This window comes from Zosterops lateralis, assembly GCF_965231275.1.
Source record: "Zosterops lateralis genome assembly, chromosome: 1".
Classification (NCBI taxonomy): domain Eukaryota; kingdom Metazoa; phylum Chordata; class Aves; order Passeriformes; family Zosteropidae; genus Zosterops; species Zosterops lateralis.
In genome coordinates, this window is record NC_139762.1 from 33,521,138 (window position 1) to 33,548,901 (window position 27,764).

The 27,764-nt window shown below is 38.9% G+C and overlaps 1 protein-coding gene across 3 annotated transcripts; it reads right to left on the minus strand.

Moving 5' to 3' along the window:
* Positions 1–2,391: 2,391 nt before the first annotated feature.
* On the minus strand, positions 2,392–27,544 carry TRA2A (transformer 2 alpha homolog). Of its 3 annotated transcripts, none has more exons than XM_083884840.1 (8): positions 27,341–27,544; positions 18,358–18,491; positions 16,634–16,793; positions 13,048–13,236; positions 4,881–4,996; positions 4,344–4,451; positions 3,570–3,637; positions 2,392–3,383 (listed from the first exon to the last, which is right to left on the minus strand). In XM_083884840.1, exons 1-8 carry the CDS (start codon positions 27,374–27,376, stop codon positions 3,373–3,375), a joined length of 822 nt encoding a protein of 273 aa, XP_083740966.1. In that variant the 5' UTR covers positions 27,377–27,544; the 3' UTR covers positions 2,392–3,372. The 3 variants fall into 3 exon arrangements, with proteins under 3 accessions (XP_083740966.1, XP_083740965.1, XP_083740964.1); XM_083884839.1 differs by having other exon boundaries at positions 4,344–4,448; positions 16,634–16,799; positions 27,341–27,543; XM_083884838.1 differs by having other exon boundaries at positions 16,634–16,799; positions 27,341–27,543.
* Between the last annotated feature and the right edge of the window lie 220 nt (positions 27,545–27,764).

Consider the following 27,764-nt stretch of genomic DNA (forward strand, 5'->3'; position numbering starts at 1 on the left):
AATCACCCTTTCCTTTTCAAGATTGCCAGTTTTAGAGATGGGCAATTAAGTCCAGCAATTACTCACACATTTCAGACATCTACAAGTATGTCCAGGACAGTAGGAATTACCACTTTCACCTGTTCTTCAAGTGGACTGCCTTACATCACTGAATGTGATGTAAAATGAACCATGTAATACAATGCTGCTACCACCAATAACTTTATATGGACTTGTGCTAAGCAGGATGTTTAGGCTGACAGATCTATCTGTTGGAAGCAACAATCTCCAAGCTAAGTATTGCAACACTCCTTCAGCTTCCAGGCAACATATTTGCTGAACTGCTCCCTAGCTGGCGAATACAACTTCTCAAGCATTGACAATTACAGGCCACCAATACCATAAACTGCACTAAGTAGCCATCTCTCATCTTACTCCCTGTTATCCTAATTCCCTGAGCCTGAATGCCTCCCTCAACCTGCACTGCAGCTACTCCCCATGCTTTTGCATCTGGCTGCCTTGCTGTTCCTGCACAGTTTTCTGTAACTCACACAGGATGATTCAGGCTGGAAAAGACCTCTGAGATCAAGCCCAACCTTGAACCAATCACCACCTTGGCACCAAGTGCCATATTGGAACACAATACCTTCAGGGATGGTGACTCCACCACCTCCCTGGGCGGGGAATTTATTTAACTCTTTCTTAAACTCTTTAACATTTAACTCTTTCTTAAACTCAGGAGCCCAAAACTGGACACATGATTCGAGGTGTGACCTCATCAGTGCTGAGTACTGGGGAACAACCACTGATCTTGCTGGCCGCACTACTCTTGATCCAAGCCAGGCTGCCATCGGCCTTCATGGCCATCTGGGCTCACTCCTGGCTCACATTCAGCCAGCTTATGGACCAGCAGCCCCAGGTCCTTTTATGCCAGGCTCTTCAGCCACTCTGCCTGTAGCACTGTCTGGACTTGCTGTGACCCAAGTGCAGGACTTGCCACTACCTTACTGAACCTCAGCCCATTGATCTAGCCTGTCCAGATCCCCCTGCAGAACCTTCCTACCCTCCTATGGATCAACACCCCACCCAACTTGCTACAAGCTTGCTGAGGGTGCACTCAAGCCCCTCATTCAGAACACTGATAAGAGATATGTAAAAGATTGGCCCCAGTGCTGAGCCCTGGGGAACTGCTTGTGACCAGCCAACAGCTGGATGTAGCATCATTCCCCTCCACTCTCTGGGGCCAGGTATCCAGACTGGTTTTTACTTAGTGAAGGGTGCACCAGTCCAAACCATGGGACTACCAGCTCTTCCAGAATGCCATGGCAGACAGTATCTATCAAAGCCCTTGCTGCACTCCAGGTAGACAAGATCCACAGCCTTTCCCTCTTTCACTAAGTGGGTCACTGGGTCACAGGAGGAGATCAGGCTGGTCAGGCAGGACCCATCTTTCCTAAATCCATGCTGGAAAGGCCTGATCCCCTGGTTGTCCTCTACATGTGATGGCACTCAAGATACCTGCTCCATAATCATCCTGGGCACCAAGGTCAAGCCAACAGGCCTGTAGCTCCCTAGATCCTCCTTCCACCCATTCTTGTGCCTGGGTGTGACACTGGCTGACCATGTTTTCAAAGAACAAAACCAAAATTGAATATACCAACAGTCCTTTATCTTGTGATAACCAGGACTTTGGTTTAGAGAGCACAATTTTCTTAACATGTTCTAATTTGTCTGGATCAGCAATAAATACTGGTAACTTCATCAGAGTTGAGAGATTTAACTTCAGTGTTTCAGCTCCTCTTCTTTCAATTTACTAAGAATTTTCAACTGTAATTTATGGATAAGACATCATGGATTCAAAGGCATTGAGCAGTAACCAGTTACAACTTGTTTTGTCACCAATTTCTCCTGGCATATTCTATCAGATTTTAAGATGTGTGCTGGTGTTTCTTTTAACTACTTGTTAATAGTTCCTGGCACCAACACTCAGAAATAACCAATACAATTACATTTCATACACTTACCCTCTTAAAATCATGACAAACTCTTCTGGTGGCCTTCCCTGACAATCAGGATGAAAATCTACTGCAAGGGCTTTGCAGTCATACTCCTTTTGCTGTGGCAACATCAACGCTCAATCAGCCACTTGCCAGAAAGCTGAACAGTCCATAGTGTTTCTCTCTTTCAACCATCTCACCACAACTCCAGCAAGTCACGAGGATAACACAAGAGAAAGCTGGACTACTCACTCTGCTTAGCCATTCCATATAATACTGATTTCTCAGGGAAGACAAGGCTCCTGAGAAGACAGGTAAAAGCTGACTTTATCGTCCACACCCCAGTATCAAGTATTGCTTAACCTATATTCCAAAGTGACACAAAACGCTGAATGAAAGACAAGAAGTCGAAGTATCAGTGGACTTAACTTTTATTGAGGGAAAAAAAAGGTTTACACGTAGCTGTAAGTTTTTCCATCCATACTTCCAAAAGTTCAACAAGGACTGGAAACAAAACTTGCTCCATCATTATTTCAATACCAAAAAGTTGGTGATTTTTTTCTTTCATGAACAGCAAATTATATAACTAATTGCTATGTTCAATAAATATTTTTTTCTCTTGCACCAATTGAGGGAAAATATTCAACCAAGTACTACAAAGACCCCAGGAATTTAACAATTTTAATTTCAACTGCTATCCACTGTGTAGCAATCCAGAAACTTTTTCTATAAAACACACAGCCTTAATTTTGAGTGTACAAGGATCTATTCTCCCAGTCAGTCAAATATCAAATTCTGATCTAGCTCAAATAGTCTACTCTCAAAGCAACTACTTGACAAAAAAAAAAAAAAAAAAAATTAAAAAAAAATCCTCTGGTTCATGACTATCTAAGCAAATTTATTATTACAGAAAAGGCTCAAAGTCATTACTTGTTTATCAAAGTAATAGGTAAACATTTTAACAGAAAGATTAACAAGTTACTTGGAAATGCAGGTTTATGTTAAAGTATCCGAGTGTGTATACTACATATGACATGCAAGCTTTAAAAATATCAATGCTCTCTTCTGATTAGTCAGGAGTCCAACTGTTTTAAAAACGAAATAGGAATGACTTCCAAAATGTATCAGCACTTTGGGGTTCTCTATTTCATTTTGCTCAAGATGTTTTACTACACAAAAACTACAACAATTACAATATTTAAGAGTATTACAATAAGAAGGGATGGAAAATAGGAATACTTCAACTGAAAATATGTATACTCTAAATGAACCAAAGACTTGTGAAAGAGCTGGAAGGATGACAAGAAAGGGAAGATGGAAGGGAAAGCAGTAGGGATGCTAAAGATCTGAACTTTGTATTTAAAAATCAAGTCCTCAACTGTAACTCTTCTGATCTTCAGTAGCGCCCTGGAAAAAACAAGAGATGACACAATTATTAGTAATTACTAATTAAACAATCAGAAACTAACTGTACACATCTCAGCTTAACCGTGCCCAGCTTTTTTTGCTTTCACATTCAGAATTCCCACTGATCAATTCATGTAACAATGTTTATGTCAGGCAGACTCTGTTTATTCACTTGTATTTACTTACTTGGACTATAGGAACGGGATCTTGATCGTGATCGGTATCGACTATAATAAGGCGATGGTGATCGTCTCCTTTAAAGGAAATTAAAAAAGAAACCAAACAACATCCATTATGAAAGAAGCCTTATTCACATCACTTCTACAGAACAGAACCACTTCCTCAGCACTGAAAGACTTGGCCTGCATGAATGATTTCTGCTTTATTTGGCTGTGGCTTATGGTTATTTAACAAATGCTTTTATATTTTTCTATTTGATGTTTTTAAACTCTAAGATATTCCCAAACAAAGAATTTAATAAACTCTCACTAGCCTTACAAACACATGAAGTGCTTTTCCAGATGCCTACAATTCTTGTTGAACAACATTCTCTGAAACCAGATAACTTTCAAAACAGCAAGATGGTTATGAAATGTCAAGCATTAAAAATCCCATCTACAAATAATCCCTTTTTAAACAGCAGTGTATATCAGCTGTCCCTGGTTCTATATACAGCATAGGAAAACGAGTTCCCTTTTTATCTGTCCACTTGATTCCTGGGGTACATGCTCTACACCTCCTTCGTGCAGCAAAATTAATCCCTTGCCCAAGAGAAAACCCGAATTACATAAACACTGAAGATTCTGACTGCTTTAATCCCACAAAACCTAAGGGAATGAGGCTCTAACACATAACAGGCATGAATGCAGAACATTGCTACAAACTGAATGTGGTTTGTTATCAAACTTTTCAACGAATCAACAAATCCACTGTTACAGAAACAAAATAAAGATTAGGTACCTGTATCTGTAGTCATATTCTTCATATCTGTCATATCCTCTGTCATACCCCCTATCATAATATGAGTCCCGACGACGACCTGCTCCACCGCCACCACCTCCTCCACTGCTATTAGGGGAAAAGAAAGAACAAAAACAAAACCCCCTTTATATATCTACTCCTCATCTTGAGTTAAATTATTAGATGAATAAATATAAATTATTTTAAGTGATCTTGTAGTAAATCAGACAGTTAAGACACAAAAATATACAAACAAAATATTAAAAAAAAATCTTCAAAAACTCGCAGAAAAAGAGGGATTTGACTCTAATTCCCATCAAAATCAGAGGCAAATGGGCACATTAGTATTTCAGCAGGCTAAGGATACATTAATTGATCATGCTGGATATTATTTTTTAAAAACGTGTCCTTCAATATTTTTATAAACAAACAAACTACAGTAGGATTTAAGTGTATGTGAACCACAGTACTGCATTCTTTATAGTAGTAATTTCTTCAACCAGAATCCAGCATTCAGTTTAAATCCACTAAACTTACTGTGTTGGCCTGCCCATATAGATGCCTGGAGTGGGTGTATGTGCTCTCTTAGTGATTGAATAATCCACTCGAATCCTCCTGCCATCCAGCTCCATTCCATTTGCATGCTCCATCGCCTGCAGGAGAGACAAGGAACAGTGATGTGAAATCTGCAACCTACTGGTAACTAGAGAAGGCTATGTACAAACACATTATTTTCCACAAGAAAAACAAGCCTGGAACTTGTCTTGTTTAGACTGGTTACTAGTGCCCCACTGTGGCGACTGGCTCATCTCTTGTCCCCATGCCTGCCTGCTAGTGGTGTTACAGGATTGCACTGGGGTGCCGAACTAATGCGATTCTCAATCCCTTCTTAAGAGAGCACAGGCTAGCCACTAACACAGCCACTCTCCCTAGACTTTATCTTCTACCCATCTGAAAGGTAAACTGAAAGTCAAAACAGCTTTTTTTCCTGAAAACTGCATCTTTCCTACCGCCGTCTCTGACCCAGAGGGGACGGGCGGATTCAAAGGCTGTGCAAAACAGTGGCTTCCTGTAGGGTGCATATGGCCGGATTACTGCTCGTCGGCTGCCATTTCATGCTCTCCCAGCCTCCTGCCATCTCCCTTACAAGGACCTACTTCAGCAGAGCTTAGTAAAATGGCGGGTTCAGCCTACATGGATACCTAATTACAACCTTCCTCCCCACTCCCCCTCACAATAGCAGCTCGCTTAAGTGATACACACAAGGGTCTGCGCTCAGACGCCTGAGCCTTCAGAGCCGCCCGCAGCCCCTGCACGCACTCACTGGGTGTTCCAGCCCCAGCTTCTCCACTCTGAGAATCAATACAATGGCCTTTCACAAACTCAAACCATCAAAGTAAGTTTTTCATAGGAGCACATCGTACTCCTTTGAGAATTACGTTCATGCAAAAGTAACCTAAAAACCCAAACTCCAACAAATCCACAACAGTTAATTTTAACAGCTAATTATGGACTTGGGAGAATTTTTTAAAATTTGCTTTTTAATTTTAATAGCTTTTTCTAGCTGCTACAGCATCTCTGAAATACCAATACGCACCACTTACTTCTCAACACTAAGCACAGCACTTAGTCCAATACACATTATTTTAATTTTTCATGTGTGGAGAAGACACACTGTTACAACCTTGAGTTAAAGAACATAACCACTTTGCTATTTTTGTATCTGCAAGAAACAACACCCAATCTCAAAACATGAAGGTGCCTCTAAGCAGAGAGGGTTTTTTTTTTCTTCTTTTTAATAATAAAATATTTATTCAAAAATCTCAACTCTAACAAGAGTCTTACTGAACTTGCATGTCATAAAGGAGATACAGAAACCTGTCATCCACATGATTTAACTGCTGTGCCCAAACTGGAAGTGAGTGATGATCACTAATGTACTTATCAAGAATGAGTTTGTATTTTAATAAGGGTGTTTGTGTCCATACTATATCGCCACCTAGTGATTTGTGTTCCTGTACAAAACTAACTACATTTAGCCAACTGCAAGGCACAGCAAAGAGCATTCCAAGTCTTTCAACATACACTCAGGCATATTTTGTGACTAAAACATGCTCCCCAGCTTTAGTTTTCTAGCCTTCACTTTTTTTTTCCCTCCTCCACAAGGATGCTAAATTAAAATAAATCTGTGCATGCATCCTAGGAAAGTATGTGTGCACAAATCTAACAATGAAGGCTGCAAAATTACCTTCGTGATGAAAAGCATCTTTATGGAAATGCAGGAAGGTAACTTGTAAGAAAATTTCTGCTGCATGGCATTTTTAAGTCCAGTCAACAACTTGCAGAATAGTAAGCTTAGCTGACAAGAAGCCACCTCAAATCCAGAACATCTGGCATGTGTGTCTTATTTAGTTAAGCCAACAAACACCTCTTCAAGAGGAAAAATTCTTTGACAGAGGGAACAGTCCAGAGAAGAGCAACATACCAGCAAGAAAAATGAAGAATTAATTTTGAAAGTTGCCTGTTTGCTTTAGAAATACCAGGAAATGTGTTACATTTCAGTGGATAAAGACTAGTTCATGGTTACCAGACTGCAGGGAACTCCTGACACCCAAGTCATTATGTCTAATGTCCTACAAAATATTAAAACATGAATTTTCTTATGGTTCAGCAGCTGTCAGCAATAGCTGCTAACTAAAATATTTAAAATAAAGAAAATCTTTAATAGATAAACAAAAAAACAATGAAGCCTCTTATAATTCTGACTGCATCCCCAAATGCAGGAAAGCCAAAACCTACAACAATTAACAGTATGGATCACTCACATGCAGTAATTAGCAACCGAGAATTCCTTCTAAAGAGGTCCCCAGATTTTCTGCACCACTCCTAATGTGCACACCAAGTTTTGAAGTGAAGTACTTAAGCTGACATTATTAGGTAAGGATTGCTGCAGGACAACCAAAAGCCCTCTCTAGAACTGTGTTCACGTAACTGATATAACACTACTTATTTTGTATGAAGGCTGTAAAAATATATTAGTGATCCTAACCATTGGCATTTCTATGCTTTATATAAAGATAAAGTAGTTTAGAAGAAAATTTTCTATTTTAGAGTCCTACTGTATTGTCATATTCAAAACAAATTTCCGTTTCCTTTTCTTGCTGGTTTTGGGTGTGCATGACTGTTGTGTTAATATTTCAGTGTTGAAGAGAAAAATTGAATATTCTCTCTAATAATGCTGAAGACATTCTCAAATACTGTTTAAGATGATCAAATGAAACTTTAAAAAGAAAAAAATAAAATGATATTGGGGTTTAAGACACACAATGCCCTCTTAGGAGTTTTTAACTGTCAACAATCTATTTTTATTACAACCTGGATTTTATTCCAAATATCTGAATGCTGTTAGAAGACTTGCAAGGCTTTTGCAAGAGGACAGTAAACAAGAAAACATCATTCCTATAAACATATAATATTAATTCTGATAGCAAATTGCACAGAAAACTTGATTTTTCAGGCCTGCATACACACCTCTGTGTTTATGTTTGCAGTCAGAAAACAGAACCAGGACTGGGAATGGCATACGTTTAATCTTGGATGATATTTTTGAAGTTTTAGAGTTTTAAGCCTTCAGCAGACCACCCATAATAAGAAAATGGATTATCTGTAAGGTGTTAGTTTGACAAAATGAGCAGTTCCTGAACTATAGTATCATCTCCAGTGGCTCAAAGTCAGACAGCATCCAATTTAACAAAGATTTCAATGTCACTTGATATTTAATACAGTATGTGAAGTTTTCTACATATATGACCAGTTAGGTAAAGTAAAACAAGTTTGGAAACACAACTTTTAATTAAATGCACAAACTTACATGGGTGGCTGGTTTTAGTTAAGCAATCAAGAAGACACTAAAAAAATACAAGACTTTCAGTCTGCATAACTATTTCAATAACTTGACATCACTACAAAGTTAGCATCATACAGACTGAATACATTTTAATAGTCAAACATGACCAGTTTATATTGTGACTTATTTTCAAAATGTGCTCTCATGATTCAAAAATAACTTCACAAGGTACTGCCTTTTTTTTTTCCCTCACAGCAGTTTTGGGGGTTTGTTTTTCACTGGACATTCCTCTCTACTGCATTTAATGCCACTGATAAAAACAGCACTCCACTCTGTCACAGGTAAACCAAGGGATGAAAGAGACAACGGATTAGATTCCTTCCTCCAGTATATCAATTACTCATTCAGTTCAGGATTTACTGAGAACAACTGAAAGAAAAAAAAAATCTGATGGAGTTAATAAAGAAATTAAGAAACTCATCTTTTTACACTTGCTGCAGTCTGCCGAGTTCAAGTGTCCATTTTACTTTCCAACAACACTCAATTTACATTCCCTAGTTTGAAGTTTCAAAAAAATTTACAATACTGTCAATTATAACTTTTAAACATATACAATTGTGAACTTAAGCATTGAAAGATTCAATGTATTATCTTTAAAGAACACTTTAGAACTTCAGAAATACAGGATTTCAGTGAACCAGAACGAAGAATTGGATGTTCCTGCAAGTATTAGCAATGTCATGGTATTTCAAAGTCTCCAGAAGTCTGCAACTTGTAATTCCAAACATCTGAGACCTTCTAGTGCTCTTTTCTGGTATATCAAGGGTTGTTCTTCATACCATGAACAATACTTAAACCATTTCTTCAACAAGCCATGGGAGTTTTATTCAATAATGTTGGTTCTAAGCTAGTCTGCTTGCACCACAGATTACATGTTTTTCAAACTGAACTGAAAAACTCCATTATTGTTCTGGTCTTTGGCAACTGAATGATTTTAATGGTTTGTGTTGGTTGTTAATGAACAGTACTTCAGAAAATGGTTCTGGGAAGGTGGTCAAAACTTTTTGAAGAAGACCATCTAACTAGCATTAGAAAACTCCATACTGCCAACAGCTGCTATAGCTGATGCTTCTTAGATGAGTTCCTCCTACAGACAGTACATTCACAGTAGCCTCAGTTTAAACAACTAACACTTCACAGCCTGAGCTACTGAAAAGCTGGTTTAGCAGCATATGAAATCCCTGGCAACTGTAGTAAGAACCACGTCCCTAGAACAGCCAGCACTTTTCACTCATGATTGTCTCAACTTACTGTTAAGTAAGACCCTGACACAATCAATTCCTCCCCCATCAACTTAATTTTTTTCTCATCCTAGTACATAGAAGTTTGTGATCGTCTTAAACACAGGAAGAAAATCCTTATGTGATGGGCAGATGAATATCCTCTATAATTTAGTGAAAATATTGCAAAACTACACTATAACACTGGCTCCATGCCAGCGTTGCCAATACTGCTAGCTATGTAAGAGTGTGAGAAACAAGTCTTGAATAGATGTTTAGTTGCATATGTAGTTCTGAGGACTTGGAAAAGAGTGGCCAAGACAAGACACTGCATCACCCAAGGCACAAAAAGCAACACCAAGTATTTTTTAAAAACCAACAACCTTCTGAAATAAAACTACTTCACAAAAAATGAAGCCCACTATACTCATTCTAAAAACAGGTACATAATGACAGAAGCTTTTCAAACAGGCTTTGCACAAGGTGACAGACAAGAACATTGGCATAGCAAAACTTCAGGTTTCTAGACAACCATTAGACATTCATCAGTCCTTTACATTTACTGTCTGCTCTCACACTTGGAACTAAAGACAGTGTTCACAAGTGCCTTTAGTATGGGTCAAAACCTAAGAATCCAGTTGGGTGCTACTTTGCAAACACTACACCACTGCAATAAAAGACATCTGATGGAAAAGGAACCTTCTGTCTGATCACGAAGTTTCATCTTAACCTCGGCAGAGTTTCACACAGACTAGAACATATCCTACAAGTAATCTCCTGGATTGGACACATGCTTTGAAAACTTCTCAGTCCTGTTGTAGTGAAATGTCTGAAGCTACTGTGACGCTCTGACAGCTCCTCTGTGTAGTTATCAAAAGCTAAGCTTGTGTTCCTCTCTGTAACCAAGATGCTCAAGAACAGCTAACAACAAGGCTGCTATCGTACCATAATCTGAAATTCTAAAACTTTAAAACAGTTTAAGTAAAAATAAACTTTTAAACTGCCCTTTCTATGCTTTTAGGACACTGAGAAGTATCACCTTGAAGAAATGCTATTTTACATTGGCTTTGGAGTTCCAGTACATTGGGCTAGTCAACAACTCAAAATGTCTTTACCACCAAATGGACATTGTACAACTTGGTTTCAGACTCATGACCCACAGTAACATTATAAGTAGTTCAGTAACTGATCCAGTTTGTAAAGGTGGTAACAGGATGACAAAGATCCTGAGGGATTTCAGCTGCAAGAGAATCCGTGCACAAATGACACTGATCAATCTTTAAATTATGAAAGTTTAAACATAACTACTCACAATTGATTTGATGTAAAATTTTAGTATTACCTGTATTTCAGAATAAGTCTGCTGAGAAGCTTTGCTGTGCTAGCCTTGACTAGGGAAGATTATGGAAAATCCTCATTTTCTGTAGAGTTCTACTCTCATTTAATCCACCTATCTTTAAAAGAGCTGGAATTCAGTTCAACATCTCATCTCATCTCATTATTTAGATGTTTAGGATGTTGAAGTTGAAGGTTATGGATTCTGGTTATTGGTTTTGGTTGGCTGGAGATTTTTAAATTATTATTAAGAGGAGTTACTTACTTAAAGCAGAAGTAATTCAAGTGTCATTGCTTTTATGCATACTGAACTTTTCAGACTATCTTCCACACAGAGAACTGCTTCATTTCCTTCAGTGTTCTCTTACAGGGCCTGTCACAAAATTTCCCACCTATAGTTACATGTCCATCTGTATGTAAGTACCTACATTTATATTTCTCCCCTTTTTCTACACCAGCTGCCACTTAGTGCCATCTTCAAATCTATCCTCAAGGCCCATGAAGTAAGTCAAACAAATTTTTCTTCTATCCTTCTTGCCAAAGTATTTAAGTTATTTAAGTTCTAGGTGTTGGGAGAGTTTGCATCCTTCCCCCTCTTCAGGCACCAAACCGTTGGAGAAAAGTAAAACGTGTTTAATTACATTCCAAATTATTTCAGTTCCTGCTTCAGGCCCTAATCTTTACTTCTGTATTTCTAAATATAAGTAACATCCCTTTTTGTTTTCCTTTGCATTCCAGTTTCAGAGCATCTGCCAAAACAGATTTATGCTAAACAAATGACTTCATGCTATTTACACGGAACATTTTAAGAAATGCACGGTATCGCGCATGACCACTGCCTGTGGCAACCAAGGAAAAAAAACTACTTCTAAAGACATATGAAGCTGTGAAACAGACAAGACTGGTAAATGAATGTGCCAAGGAATACTGTGCAAATATTTTGGATGTGAGATGTTCTACAAAACAGAGACTTTTTCAAAAACCCAACAAATTCAGTGTGCAAAGAAATACAAGGCTTGAAGTCAGAAGAGAGCAGACCACTAAAGACAGATGGATATACAGTCATCCACCCCATGAACCTCTCTACCAGCCTGTCCAAATGAGAGTGCAGGGAAATACAGAAGGGACAAAACTAAAGGAAGTTTTGTGTCCTTTTACATACCTCTATAACCTGCAACAACCACACATATATGCATCTACAAAAACTACTCTTCCCATGATTCTCAGTTGGATCATACCAGAAGTCAAAGACAAGAACTAAGTATAGTACAATCAGTTAATCCACAAAACAGGTTTTTTTCATTAAAATATCATCACACAGCAGAATTCCTATTATTCAGCTTCTGATAGAGGTCATCCTCCCTGTCTTCAATGCTGAATGATCTATAAAGAGAAGAGCCCTATTTAATATCTCCTTATAAATAAACCTATCAAATGCACACAAATAGAACAGCACATCTGCCCAAATCTATAATCCATAAACAAGATGAAATCTGTGACTCAAGTTTGTCCCAAAGAAAAGAGAGAATCACACAATGCAGGCTTAAAGACTTTTTTTAGAGGGTATCTTTAGTTTTAAAAGCAACTTTATCGACAAAGTTCAGCAAATGTGGTAAAGGTCACAATATTATTATGAGGATAAAAAAACTCCTGCTTGTTGTACACTATGTGAATCATAACACAGGCTGCTGTTCATATTCTTTGATTCTTTCCTTACAGGTCAATTGTACTAACAGCTCAGTCTAGCTATTAACAGCTATCTCTTAAACAACCAGGAAAGCAACTGACCAAGGCACAATCAAGACAAACCCCAATGTTTTTCCAATAGACAATGACATGCCTAACAGGAGAAAACACAATGGGAATCTCTAAGATTTTGATTCAGAAAACAGCTTAGAACTTTAACTTCCAAAATGTTTCAAAAATACTTTAGACATAAAAGCCTCAAAGATTTATTTGCATTTTAAAGTAACAGACTAAAATTGAAATCCAGTGCTCATTGGTGATTTAATACAGACAGCTTATGCTCAAAATCTGCCCAGGCATCTGAACACTGAACTCAAATGTTTCATTTGTTTAGAAGTGCTATATTGCTTGAACAAAGATTAATTAATTTTAAATTAATCTCAGTGTGAGTATCTGCTAGTGAATACATACTCAAAAACTTGGGTATTTTTACAGACAATTAATGAAGATACTGCATAAAGAGTGCACCTAAAATAGAAGCAAAGCATGCATTTACCTCTTTAGAATCATCAATTCTCTCAAAATAAACGAAAGCAAATCCTCTTGATCGTCCAGTCCGTTGATCATAAACCACATTGACACCAGTCAAAGGTCCATAACGGGAGAAGACTTCACGTAAATCTCTCTCAGTAGTGTACAAACTGAGACCAAACACTCCAAGACAGGTATTAGGATCTGGATTAGCCTGGTAACACAAATGTTTAACTTAAGTTAATTTTAGTTTAAAAAATTAATTAAATATATATAAAAAAATATCAGTTATAAAAAAATAAATCTGAAGAAAACTAAACAGGTTACTACACAGTGTAACACTTTAACAGTTATCATTCTAATTGTAAGATTGTTTCAAAAAGCAACTACTTTCAATGAATTTAATTGAAAGAAAAAAAGACCAGGACAAACTTCTCAGGTTGGTAAAAAACCTCATTTGATAAAATTCAAGCATTCTAATTTACGGAAAAGCTACAGAACAAGAGGAACCCATGTTGTTAGTATTTCATACTGAAATTACCAACAAGGGGCAGACACTACATACAAATCTGTGCTGAGAACAGCTCTGCCAGCCTGAACTCCCCCCTTCAGCCCTTTTGCAGGGTCATCACAGGCACTACTGAGTGCACACTGCCTCCAGCTGCCCACACTACCTGTAAGCACTTGAGCTCCTAAGCACAGACAGTTGCTAAGCTTCTACTGAAACTTCCTCCACCTCAGCACTTCCTATCCAACTATACTGAAAGTCAATATTTACATTTGTAAGTTAATCTTTCCACTTGTTAACTGGATGAAAGGCACCTGCTTCTTTCATCTAGAGAGCAACAAGTATTGAAGGCCAGTTCTGTAAAAATGTAATCCAAAAGAATGCATATTTCTTTAGCACAACACTCTTGACTCTCTAATGTAATGTAGGATACTTAATAAATTTCACTTCAACTAGACAAAGTCAAATATGTAATAGTACAAGGTACAAGTTCTCTTTTAGGTTCAAAATTTCTCTACATGCCAGAGAATTTTATCTAATGCCAAATCCTCTGTAAGAATTATTTTGATCAAAATCAGCATGTTTTTCAGTTAGCTGCCTGGCACTTCTAATACTAGATGCAGCAATTTAAAACACCAGCAACAAGCACAGAGATTTAATGTTTCTGCCAAAATAACAACTGGAAATTGACACAGCTGAGATTTGTATTTCAGTTTCAGGTAAGTCATCTATGCATAGTAATTTATGCCTCAGAGCCTGCTTTTCAGCCTGATTCAAAGACTGAAAAGGTTTAGATCTCCTGTCATATTTTTTCAGCACATTTGTTCAGGAACCTATTGAGAAAATAAGATGCTCACACTATTTATATATTTGAAATTCTTTCTTTCCATTTGTCAAAGTTCAAACTTCTAACACACGAATCTTCTGCAATTCTTTACTAAAGCTGAAGAGCGAAAGACCAGGCATTTTATAATTCAGAAGTTTTAACTATACATGTCAAGATATGTATTTCTACTCCATATTTCAATCTGACAATATTCATTTTATTACTGAACTCCTGTAAGTATAATGAAAACTGTCTTTTAAATCATTGTTTGGGTAAATTCCTCCACGCATCCATACCTGTTTCCCTTTTTTAACATCCCTCTTACACTTAAATCCTATTAATTTTTCTGAGGCAAGAGAAGTACTGAGATGAGTCTGCACACCCTAAGTGCCAAGTGACATCACCATGGGAAGGCCTAAACTGACTGTGGAAAACTAAAGGGCAGCTTTTGTATTAGATTTTTGTACTGCCTCCCATCAACCCGGTATGCAAGCAGTCTCTACAAGAAAAGAAGTGGCAAAATTGCTACCGATTTCCCTGGTGTCTTTAGGACCTTGTTATTAAGGGAATTGCAAATCTGTCTAATTTCAGTTTCATTTTGACACTGCTACTGAGGAATTCACTGTGAAAACACTCAGTGTTTCACAAAGTCATTTCCAAGGCAGAAAAACATCTTCACACAGCAAAGCACCCTAATATTTCCTGAAGTAGTAAAGTGGATTCTTTCACCTTTCACTAGAAAGACAGCTAACCCGCTTGAAGTTCAGCTATTTCTGCCAGTTTTTCAAGATACTAGATTAATATTTACTTCATAGTGATTGGATGCTGGCAACAATCCATAAAAAGCTACTATGAACATTGCTTCACCACAGCTTAAGCCACTGCACACTAGCACTGCTGGAGTCCTGCTCTTTCCCACTTTGTCTGCTCCCTCACATTGGTATAACCTGCTCCTGGTGATCTGCTTCACCAAAGTAGGCCTGCAAAAAATGCCTGTATGCTTTCTGACAGAATCAATACAAAAATTTGCAGATTAAACCAGATTAAAAGGATCAGAAACATATCTCTGCCCTCAACAAGAAAAGGCAGAGCTGTGTAGCTGTGTCCAGTGACACTCATTTAGATCAGCCTGAAGTGATGTGAAACCAGAAGCCAAAGAAGCACTGAAACAGAATAGACGATAAACTGGAGTGGAGGGCTACGAAGATTAGGGGATTGGAGTATCTCCCTTATACAGAAAGAGCTCAGAGAGCTGGGTCTGTTTAGACTGGAGAACAGATGACTGAGAGGGCATCTTATCAATGCATACAAATATCTCAAGGGCAGGTATCACAAAGATGGGGCCAGACTCTGTTCAGTGCTGCTCAGCAACAGCACAAGGGGTAAGGGGCACAAATTGAAACATGGTACATTGCATCTAAATATGAAGGAAAACTTCTCTGAAACACTGACACACACTGAACAGAGGGGCTGCCAAGTCTCCTTTTCTAGAGGTGGTCAAAACACGTCTGCATGTGATCCTGTGGAACCTGCTCTAGGGGGGGTTGGAGTAGCTGATTTCTAAAGGTCCCCTTCGACACCAACTGTTCTGCTGCTACAAAGGACACAGAAAAATCTCAGAATAACATCAGTATTTTAGATTTTGGTTGCTGTAGCTATTCTTTCTTCTGCTCATATAAGAAGAGACACTTTTCATTTAAATTTTGAAGGCTTGTCGTGCCTCCTTTTCTCAACTGTAAAAGTTTCTAGTCTACTATAAAGATTCACATATTACCTAATAACACAGAGTTCTACTTCAAGGTAAACCAAATTAAATAATCAGAAGCATAAAATCACAAGAACCTTCAACATATACTCTATAAGCAAATAAACACTTGTGAATTTCCTTCTATGGGTCCCTAGGTCAAATACTGTCAGGTTGCCAGCACACAGAGAGACAGTCTAATTTTTGTAAAGGTTACATATACTTGGAACTAAGGAAAAAAAAGAAGAAAGAATCAGAACAGCTCAACTTTTAGAGTTGCTGGAAGCCTATGTCACCATATCTGGACATACTGACTTGCAATAGAATGTTTTTCAATTAATTTCTACAACTTTACTGCCAGCTGCAGGACCAAGAAATAAGTGCTCAGCTCTAAGGACAGAGATTGCTCCACACACATCCCCCACTCCCACCCAATTCTCATATCCTCTAGTGACAAAACAGCAGGTAACCTGGACTACTCTAACAAGCATCAATTGTTTTGTTGATACTCAGCCTTTTTGAGCATGACATACTCTGCTGCCAGTGTGCCTTCTTCTGTTGGACATTGGAGAGTGACTACGGCTCCTTCGGCGACGGTACTCTGGTGTGTATGACCTGCTTCGAGAACGTCTCCTATGGGAATGCGAATGGGATCTGGAGCGAGTGTAACGTCTGTGCGAGTGTCTTCTGGACCTGGATCTTCGATAAAGAAAAAGCCTTTAGTCAGTTCATATGCATGTGGTCATAATGTATTGAACTGTAAATCATACATTTTCTACAGAAACATCTTTTTTTAGATGATGCCTACAATTAAAGCCATTAAGCTTCTTCTACCTTGCACATCTAACGATTGCATGGATCTCTAATAACCTGCTCGGCAGCACCAATTTTAACTCTTTGAGAGTACTTCCAGCACACTTGGAGGATTATGTTCACTACAGTTTTCAGGAATTTCAGAGTTTAAACTTTTATCAGCTTGGCTGCTTATCTAACTTACAACTGAACGGTGACACAGAAACTAGATATGCTACACTGTAAAGTACTGTTTTGACTGAACAACTGAGTATCTGGCAGGACTACAGTGCTGCAATATCTACAAGTGAAGTTTCTCTAGGCATGAAAATGACTCCAGACAAAAAAAAAAAAAAAAACAACCCAAACCCAAACACCTGCTCTACTCCTCAAGCACTTCTTTGCAAACATCTTGCTGACAATAAGCTGTTTAAAACAGGTAGGTTAAACAGGTGGCTAAACACTGCAAGAAGAGAAACTGTAACATTAGCTGAACTTTGGCAATTCAGAGCACAGCAACTCTTTCAGTTGCTGTGGTAAGAAGAATATAAATAGAGAAGATGTATTATTACTGTTCTCTCCAAAGAACTGGGAAGAAGAAACAATATAAGACTATTCCTCTCTCCCCTCTAGTGCTACAAATGCTGTTTTCTGGTTTCTCTCTTGGTTAAAGAAAGATTCAATAGCTCTCTCCATTTTCCTTAGTATGTTGGTAAAAAGGAAGAGAGAAGATAGGTAGTATAAACCAGATACCACTTATGGCATATTTAGAAAAAAAAGCCTAAGACCTTTCTCTTCTGATCCGTGCAGATCACAACCTAGAGCTGTAAAGCTTCACCTCCACACATCCATACTTGGGATAGAGAAGGACAGACAAGGACATGTGCAGCATTGAAAAGTGAATTTAAATCTCAGAAGTCTCATAAAGCAAGAACCTATCCACACCAAATTTAAGACGTAGTTTTTTATTATGTTTTTAAAGTCTCCAACGAAAGAATGTCAAGAACATTCACAAACACTGTTTTCAGATATTTCTAACAGTTAGACAGCTTACTCTTTGTATCTAACCCTGATGCTTTTGCACCAGGTCTCACTTTTTTTTTGCCCCTTAAAGGAGAGGTCTACCCAAGAATTCCCCCATAAACAATTTTGGGAGAAGGAAACAGGAGCTTCACAGAATTGCAGTGCAATCCATTCTCTCTCTTCTGGAAGAGACAAACCTCCATATTTCAGTTGTGATTTCTATGTTACTACTTCAAATTATAGTATTTTCTCTAATCATATCCATGAAATAATTTCCCAACTTGACTTGTGCACTTATGAGCACAAACAGGCAAATTAACATATCCCTGCTAATACATCCCAAAAAGTTTATAATTTTTACAACAGGGAAGAAGAAATTCCACCAGCCTACCAAAATAACAGCAGTAACGCAGAGGTGACACGAGTAACTTTCCGAACATACCTTGATTTTGATCTTGACCTAGAGTGCGATTCAGAGTGTTTGGAAGCCCTCGATGGACTGCGAGATCCTGACCTGCTCTCTGATTTTACACGAGCAGGACTCCCAGCTGGAGATTTTGACTGGGAGCGAGACTCCTAACAAAAAAGACAGTATTAAAAATGGTATTGGTTGTGTAAATGCCTAACTCCTAACATTTAAAGTACAGTAATTCTATTATATTGATTGCTCCTGAAAAACAAATGGTTAGGCAATACCCTCCAAAACAAATTTCATTTTGCTAACCCACTGTTAATATTGTATGCTTGCCTCAAATAAGTCCCTGCTTGAACCAGATCACCAATTCTCTATTAACTAAGTAATCATGCAAATTCATCTACAACTTGATCATACAGACACTGGAACATAAACCATACATTTACTTAACCTAGGACCCATTCATTCTTCCAGATTCTTTTAATTCTACTTCACTCTTGCTTTCTACTTTTCTTCATTCTTCATTGAGTTTTTCATTTTTCATACTTCGTGTATTCTTCCCCAATTCAAACAATTCATTATAGCCTTAAAAAAATATTCAAGTGCTTCTATCTGACCAATCTTCTGTTCAATTTTTTCCCCCATTCAATTTTAATTTTCTGATCTTTAATACTTTTCATTAGCCTTCTTTTATCTTGATTTATCTTCCACATTCTTGGAAAAAACTCTTCAATTTCTTCACGAACATTAACCTTAATGGAAAAAGAACATTTAGTATATTTAAGCACGTGGGGATTATAAAACTCTGCTGGAGTTCAGATGTTATCTACCAAATTGAAAAGCCAGCAGGTAAAGTGCAAGAAACTATTTTATAAAACAACTTTTTAAAAAAATATCTTTAAAACTGTATAAGTGTCTATGTTCTAACAATAAGCTTACTGAGTTCTCAGTGTTTTACTGTATTGGCAAAGCTACCCTCCTCCCCTCTGAGATTTTTTTTATAAGATACATAGATACACTAAAAACTAATTAGCACAAATATATTGAAGTATTGATATCAATGATTCCCCCCCCTAAAATAATAACTATGTGCTTCTCAGTATTGAATATCTCAAATTTTATTCCTACAGATTACTAACACACTCTCAATTCAATAGAATAGCTAAAGATTTCCAGTCAAAGCCTATCTATGCACATACTTACTTGCATAATACATGCACATAGGTATAAGCAACATAAATTATCATTCTTCCTACTTTTTCTTCCTCATTGTTATCCTGTTTTCCTTATATAATCCATATAAACTAAGATGTAGAATCGTATAGTTAAAGCAATCCAATAGGAGTAAAAACAGGAAGGGTTTTTTTCTTGCATGGTAAGGCACACAAGAGAAAAACTAGGAAAACAAGCAAACAAAGAGCAGGTTAGGATTTCCTCACATTTTATAGTGTACAGCATTTTCTAGGGAGCTTAGTTATGAAAACCCCTACAGAAGAGTATGTCGTATACATTGTTAACTACATAAAATACTTAATGAAAAAACGCACAGCAAGCTCCCCTCCCAAAGGTGCTACATTTCATGATTTCTCCTCTTGACTGTATTCACAACTTTTTCTCTTTCTTACTCTGTCTAGGTCCAGATTTGCATTTTCTTTTGCAGTTAAAATTCTTCACTACTTTGGGCTGGAGTTCTTTTTCAAGGATCTTGTCCTCATTTCAAGACAATAAATTCACCAGAAACAGAACCTGAGAGACTCTTTACAAACAACTATTACAGCCACTCTACCATTCCCCTTTACCACAATAAAAAGGACAAAGGACTCATGGAGAATGTCACCTACTAGGATGATAGGCCTGCCGAATTTTAGCAATCAAGGCTGAATTCAAAGCTTGGCTGTAACTGGGTCTGTGTAACAGGTTACCCTTATGAAGATGGCTGTGTACTGAGCCAACTACAGGACTTCACAGAAATAAATTATGTGCATGCCTTCAAATACTACCAAATTTAATCTGGTGTTTTGACATTTGAAATCCACTGTTTGCAATAAAGAAAAATGTCTCTTATAACCACTAACATGATTTTTTTATCACCTCGCCTCTGTCTTTGTACTCTTCAATGTTTGACAGCCTCCTAAATTCTCTTTATAACTCATCCCTTGCAACAATTGCCAATTTCTCTGGGAACTATTTGTATTTCTCTCCCTAGTAAAAATGATCTAGTAATAAAGAAAAACATTTGAAGTGACATCAGATTTAGAAAACACCCTTAAATAAAAAGAGAAAGAATTCACCCTCCTCAGATACTCCTTCATAAAGATACTGCATTGTCCATATTTTATACATCTGAAAGATCATTTCTTGAACAAGAACTCTGGAAACTTGAACAAAGACAACCCCCCATCCCACCTCCTGATCCTGCACAATCCAGAAGTGTTGGGAGATGCCAAAAATACCATGGACCCAACTGCTCCCACACAATGTAGAAGTCAGCTTAGTGTTCCTAGCTATCCAACTGGAGCATCTTTACAATACCACCCATAGAGTCTGCAATAACATCAGCTATGACACCAAATCTGTATAAAGTTGACAAATGTAAATATTACATAATTTCATATAGGTTAACTCCTCTTGGAACTATCTGTTCGAGACCCTTAGGGGCTGTATTCCCAAATACACAACTTGAAAACCGCAGTGACAGAGGGGACCATGTAAATTCTTGGAGATTTCAAACTTCCTCAACCAAGTAACTGTAGATGTAAACTGCAGCTGAAGGGAGATTATCTGATAGCAGTTGCGCATTGTCATTGGCAAGCAATTACACCTCATCTTCTGATGCAACCTAGTTACAACTCCTACAATGCATCTAAAGGAGACTAAGGGAATCACAATAACCTGCAAAAGTTTAAGGATGATGCTGGAAGAGTACCTAGTACCTAGATTTATATCAGTAAGACTACAGGCAGGGATTAAGGGATTCAGAGCTTCAAGGAGTCACAAAGATTTTGAAGACTTTCTCTCCTCTACTTCCCACTATTATTAAACAATTAGCAAGCTGTATATTAGTCTATACCACAGACCAACCCAATTGTTCTTCATGAACTATTTATATCTGTTCTGTAACATATATGACAAAAGTATTCAACATTCTTAGTATGTCATCTTTAACCTAAGAAACCAGACAACTCTATTACCCCAAAGCACTAAAATAACTCAATTTTGTTCCAGTCTTAAAGCAATCTGTAGGTTCTCATCTTAGCTCTGTTCTTACCACAGAAACTAAGTACAGTTTGGAGAGAAAAGACTAAAATTGCACTTTGGATCCTCAGCACTTTCTTATCTTTCTGTCCTAAAGATCCTCAGTCATTTAAGGGCTACAGATGAGACTCAGCTCCTCATCCCACCAGCTTCCTACAAAACCGTATCTATCTTAATGCTTTGGGCTTCATTACGCAGATGTCCAGTCACTACCTTCACCCTTACAAACTTGTAGGCAGATAGTTTGACATGGGGACAGTGAATTATCTAGATTTGCTGTCACTAGAGCCTGCAGGAAGAGAAGCAGAGCTTTTTGATATTCTTCAGATCAGACTTCCCTGTCAAAATAAATCCTGTATCTGCCAGTAAGTAACACTTTTTCCAAGAAACACCTCTCCCCAAAACACCAAAAAACCCACTCATCCAGACAAAAACCATACACCTTCCCCCGACAATAATAACTACAAAAAACTGAACTCAATTGTAACAGTGTGCTTCTTCAGGGTAAGATGTAGTGCTTTCCTCAAACACACACCAGGAAATGGGACTAACGATTCACCAAGAATTGGAACTTGGAGCCAAAATCATAGACAAATACAAAATCTAAGGTTTGCAGCTTCAGTTATTGAGTCTCTAGATAAAATGCACAGCAAGAAGGATTTAAAGAGAGCACTGAGGAGTATTTTTAATTCTTGCTATCTTCTTTCTTCCCAGGAAGAGTAACAAACCAAAGTGATTTGGAAAGGATCTCTCCTCCTCTCCCCCATTACTCCAGGATCATATAACCCCAGACACTGAACAACTATCAACAACTTTAGATGGTCCATCTGAGCCAGGCATCAGTCAGTCCACGGATTTCATCCAAACTGTTTAACTGATCCCAAAGTTCTATCTACTACTGAAATTCCTTGCATTTTTCGAAAGAAATCCTACTTTCCAACGTAATCACTATTTTAAAAGCATTTAAAACACTTTTATGCAGAGGAGAATTACAGAGTCTTGAAGAAGTATTCTTTCCATCTTCCACCCATCAAGAGAAGGGATGATGAAGAACACGGGGGATCCACAACAAAACAAACAACTGACCAACCAACCAACTCCCCATCAAACCAACCAAACAAAACAAGCCCCGGTTCTTTCCCACTACTCCTCTGCCCCGATCTTGTCATGCCTTTCCTTAACTTTCACCTTACAATTTCAGTCATACTCTGAAATTGTATCTAAATTTAGAGTGAGATGCTAAGTAAAAATAATGATGTAAGTTTAATTTAAGCTTTCTGTAGCAAAGCATGGGAAATGAAAAAAAAAACAACCAAAAAAACCACACAAAACCCCCAAACAACAAAACATTAAATCACACAGGAATTTCAGGTGAAATTCATTTGACCTGGAGTGAAGAAAAAGGACAGGACAAGTGATCTAGCAACACCATTTCCAAAAATCCTGTTAAAAACTCCTACCCAAATGAAAAAAAAAAAAAAAAAAATGAAGTCGAACTCTATTAAGAGGGGATAGAAAAATATAAGCAGGCAAAAAAGAAACATGAATTTAGCAGCAGCCCACATTAGCTGGATAAAACTGTTAAGCTAGTGACATCTCACTTATGAGGACAAGACTATGTTGTGGCAGGAATCTACCAACTTTCCTTGAAACTCATGAGAGAAGTTAAATCCTTTTTGCTTCATACTGTGATCTGTCACTATACTAAAAATAAAATGGTCCTCATAATTAGCTACTCTTCTATAAATATTACAATAGAACACATAATAAGCTTCTGTATAAAAAGCATCTCATAAGTTGTTACCTTGAAGACCTGGGTATTTTAAAAGTTATTAACATAAGCAAACTTTATGTAATTCTCAATGATCCCCCTTATGAAAACAAAAAAACCCAAACCCCCCAAAAAAGAAAAAAAAAAGGTATTTCAGCAATAAAATTTTTGAAATTACAAGTTACTCTCCTTACTGAGGCTTGAAAATACACCTCTTCAGGGAGTGCTCTTGTAGTCATTCTTTTACCACACATGGAAGACAGTAAAAAGAATTTGTGTTCAAAAGGAGCATTCTTCCCAGCTGACAAGGTCCAGAACAATGCAGAATTTATCAAGCTTGATTAAAACAACAAAAAATAAAAACTGGAGTTGCACAAAGCTCTCCCACACTGGTCATTAGACAGGGCGATCACAGCACTCCCCAAGCGAATGCAGAACCCCTGAGCATCAGCAGCCCATTGTGCTGGTGTTTGAAAAGGTGTGGGAAGCAACACTGCTTCCTTTCCGTAGAGGTGGCAGGCTGCCACTGCAGGAGAGACGAACACAATAGCTGAGCAAGCCTGGCCCTGACGCCGTTGGGTATTTTTTTGCCAAGGAAATCATCTCAACGCTGATCAGTTAGGTAATTTCATACGTATTTAAGTATTTTGCATCCAAACCTCATGAAGCAAATATAAGGCACTTATATTGGGTTAGCTGAACTAACCCAAAAGCCACTTGTGTACCTATGAAATATGCACAGTTCCTTCACCAAGATGGGCCGTGTGCAAAATCATACGTTTCTTTAAGTGTTTTATTAGTTTCTATTATTTATCTCACTGTAGGATCCTGCAGAGAGCAGGATCATTAGAAGGAAGACAATCAATATAGAGTTGTAAAACTGAATTTTATCTTTGTTCTGATAAAAGGTTTTGCCTATTTAGACAAACAACACATTAATACTGGTAGAAAGCTACTGAACTGTTAAGATTGCAGAAATCAAACGTCACCAGAAACTCAAAAGAAAAAAAACTGATCGAAGTTTCCAATCAAAGTGGAGCTACTGTAGTGCAGGTTTGTTCAGACTCCCTTTTGTTCATTGCTCTGGGAAAAATCTGATGTTGTACTACAGATTGAACACCAAATAAACAGTAGCCTATAAAAAAATAACAAAAAATATGAAAGGAAGTTGCCTGCCATCTAACAGAAATAAGAGATAGAAAAAGCCTCATTTGTCTAATCTGCTCACAAAAAGCCTTCAATGGTGACAAAACACTCTGACATTTCCAAAAAAAAGTCACTGGATAAGAAGCACCATTTAAAATCTTTTTTTATTCTTAATGTCCATAAACTTAGCTCTAGCACATCCACTACATTTTTAATTCTTCTGTCAATTTCTTGCCATTAAATCACCATGCTTGAGGAGGGGGCTTTCTTCTGTTTGACCTGCCACATTCTTAACAAAGAATTTGCTGACGTTAAAACAAAAGGACACAAAACCAGAGTAGGTGTTGATTAGTTTGATTAGTTCCAGCATATTTGATTAACGTTGGCTTAAAAAAAAAAAAAAAAAGTCAATAAAGGAGTGAGTTCAAGAAGGAAAAGCTCCACAATGATTTCACCCAATACTTTAGAAGTGGAAGGTTTAAAGAATGCAAACTAAGCAATTTAATTGGAAAGTTATTTCCATAATTATTAATTTCCTGTTCAGATTAGGTTATATGATTTTAAAATCATAAATTAGAGGCAAAGCAATACAGTATCTTACTATCAATAAAATTAGCATTTAAAAAAATTCTGCTCACACTCAACTTTCACTGAAGTTGCTTTTGGGACAATGTGCATCTACACAGATAAAATAAAAAAAGGCCTTAAACTAAACCTAAACTAAACACCTTTACTCCTTTGGCATTCAGTTTTAAAAGCACATCACACTAATCAGCACTTAAACTGGCAGGGGACGGAAGAACTGAAAGGGTACTCAGAATTCTTATCGGTGCCAAATTCCACGGAAACGGCTTCTTTACAAACTTTCTTCCAGTTTCTGCAGTTCTTTCTCCCAATGCAAACTTCTGCTTTACCCTCAGTGCTCCGTGCCTGGATGCAGCAAACTGAAGCATCAAGACATTCAGTGTCTCAGAGTCCTATTGGGAACAGCAGACTAAACTAAAGCCTCAAAGTTACAAGTGCTTCATTTTATGCCTGTGAGCACTCTGAATGGAACTAAAATATAAAACATTAGTCTGAAATATAATTTCTTATTTCAAGAATGTTAGTACCACTATGGCAAAGCAGTATTACTGAAGAAAAAAAGTAAAAAGGCTTACAAATGTTCTTCAGTGCAACCACAAAATCCCCAACTAGAAATCAATCGAGTACCTGCCATTATCCTCAGTTATGCCACACTAATTGACAAATTTCCGTGTAGGCAGCAAAAACAAAAGAAGTTTTCCAAGTGAAGACTCAATACAGTCAGCAGTTCCTTCCAACAGGTAAATTTTCCATCGTAAGAAAAATGGAACAACTGATAAGCAGAAGTCACAGAAACTGCTACTGTAGGACTTTCCAGACTTCATGTACTCCCAAAACATTTCACTTCTACATTTGGCAGGAGGTGGCGTGCAGAAATACTGAAAGTACAGAGCTGTAACAGCTTTATAACATGAACAACAGATCCATCAAAGAGCCCAATACTAATGTTCTAAAAATTAGCCTAATTTCTTTCCTAACAATAACCCACAATGGGAATACAGACAAGAAAATAATCCTTAAAGATATAAATCTTGACTGTAAAATGGGAGATTAACGTCATCTTAAAAAAAGAGAAAAAACCAACCAAGCATACTCATTGCTCAAGTTTCTCAAACTTAGCTGTTTCCCCTTCAGAGATCTGTTTATTTTCCCCAATACTGCTTAGCTACGCAGCCACCTTTTGTCCAAGCACTCGACACAAGAGCAGGTTTTGTTTACCTCACGCGAGGGAGCAGCAGCAGTTATTGCACCGCTAGGAAACGAACTTGTAGCCTATGGATTCTTTAAATCACCACAAAAATGGCAACAATAGTCTTGTAAAAGTAATTTTTGGAAGGTAATGCCGTTCTTACAAGATTTTATTGCTTGTTTCCCCAGACATTAACTATATATATAATTGCCAGGCTGCTGTCACTGGATCATCAGAGAGAGTCACCAAGAGGACGCTCAGGTGTTCCTCTAAAGAATCTCTTAAAGAACAAAAAGAAAACCTCTGCAAAATTAAAAAAAAAAAAGTAAATTGTGATGGAGGAGCATACATTTCGTTCCTGTTTCAAGCAGCTTCTAATTTCTGCTTGCCTTGATCATCACTAAATAAAAACAAAAAAACAAAAAGAAAACCACAAGAACACTGAAAATGGAAAGGCACACGTGTACGTGAAAACCCGCAGCCATCAGAGGGAAGACACAGGCCTAACGAGGTTATAAAGCCACAGCAGCTCGTTCGAAGCCTTCAGCTGCACGATCGATGACTTTCAATGGTTTAATAACGACGGCCGGACCTCCCCAGTGGCCGGAGGGGCCCGGCCCGAGGCAGCTCCTGAGCCGGGAGAGACCGCGCACTTCGCACAAAAGGACGCGGGGTCCCTCCTCGGTGGGGCGGGAGCGACCAGGACCCCCGGGCCCGGCGGCAACGGGGCGGCTCGGGACCGCGGGAAGAAAACAGAGCGGCGGGGAGGAACCCCGGGGCTACAGCAGCGCCGTCTGCACAGGATCAGCCCGCGCCGGCCGGGCGGGGAGCGGGCCGCAGCACCGGAGCCGGCGCCCCAACCCCGCCGGGCGATGGGAGCGTGTGAGGGGGACGCAGGCCGTCACCCGCTGCCCAGGCAAGCCTCGGGCGCCTGAAGGAGCCATTTTAGAGCCAAGCTGCGCTGCCCCCACCCCCGCTAGGCCCGAGGACGCCGAGCGCCGCCACCCGCCGCCCCCGGGTCCGGTCCCCTTCTCGACACGGCCCGCGCAGGGGAGGCCACTCACCCTCCCCTCGAAGTTATTCTCCTCCACGTCGCTCATGTCGGCTGAGTCCTGGCCACGGGGCTGGGGCGAACGGGGGACGCTAGTCCCGATTAGCAGCAGCAGCAACACCCCCGGCCGCTGTTATCCCCGCCGTTACCGCTACTGCCGCTATTACCGGCACCACCACTACCGCCGCCGCCTCCCGCCCGCGCCTCCCGCACCGCCGCAAAATGGCGCCGCCGCGGCCGCTCCGTCTGCGCCCGGCACCGCGCGCGGGGCGGGGCCGCGCCCGCCCCTCACAAAGGAGGCGACGAGCGCTGCGGGGAGACTCGCCGCGCATGCGCGCCGCCGCCGCCGCCGCGGGAGCGAGCGCGCTGCCCCCGGCCGGCCCCGCCCCCCCCGCCAGGTGAACGGGCCTGGCTGCGGAATGTGGGATGGGTAAACA

What these genes read in the sequence shown, in the direction of transcription:
- TRA2A (XM_083884838.1), bottom strand. Translation starts at nt 27,376, where the DNA reads ATGAGCGACGTGGAGGAGAATAACTTCGAGGGGAGG. An exon ending in AGAATAACTTCGAGGGGAGG is followed by an intron (nt 18,492 to 27,340) that starts GTGAGTGGCCTC and finishes CTTTTTTGTTAG; the next exon opens with GAGTCTCGCTCCCAGTCAAA. An exon ending in AGGTCAAGATCAAAATCAAG is followed by an intron (nt 16,800 to 18,357) that starts GTATGTTCGGAA and finishes TCTTTATCGAAG; the next exon opens with ATCCAGGTCCAGAAGACACT.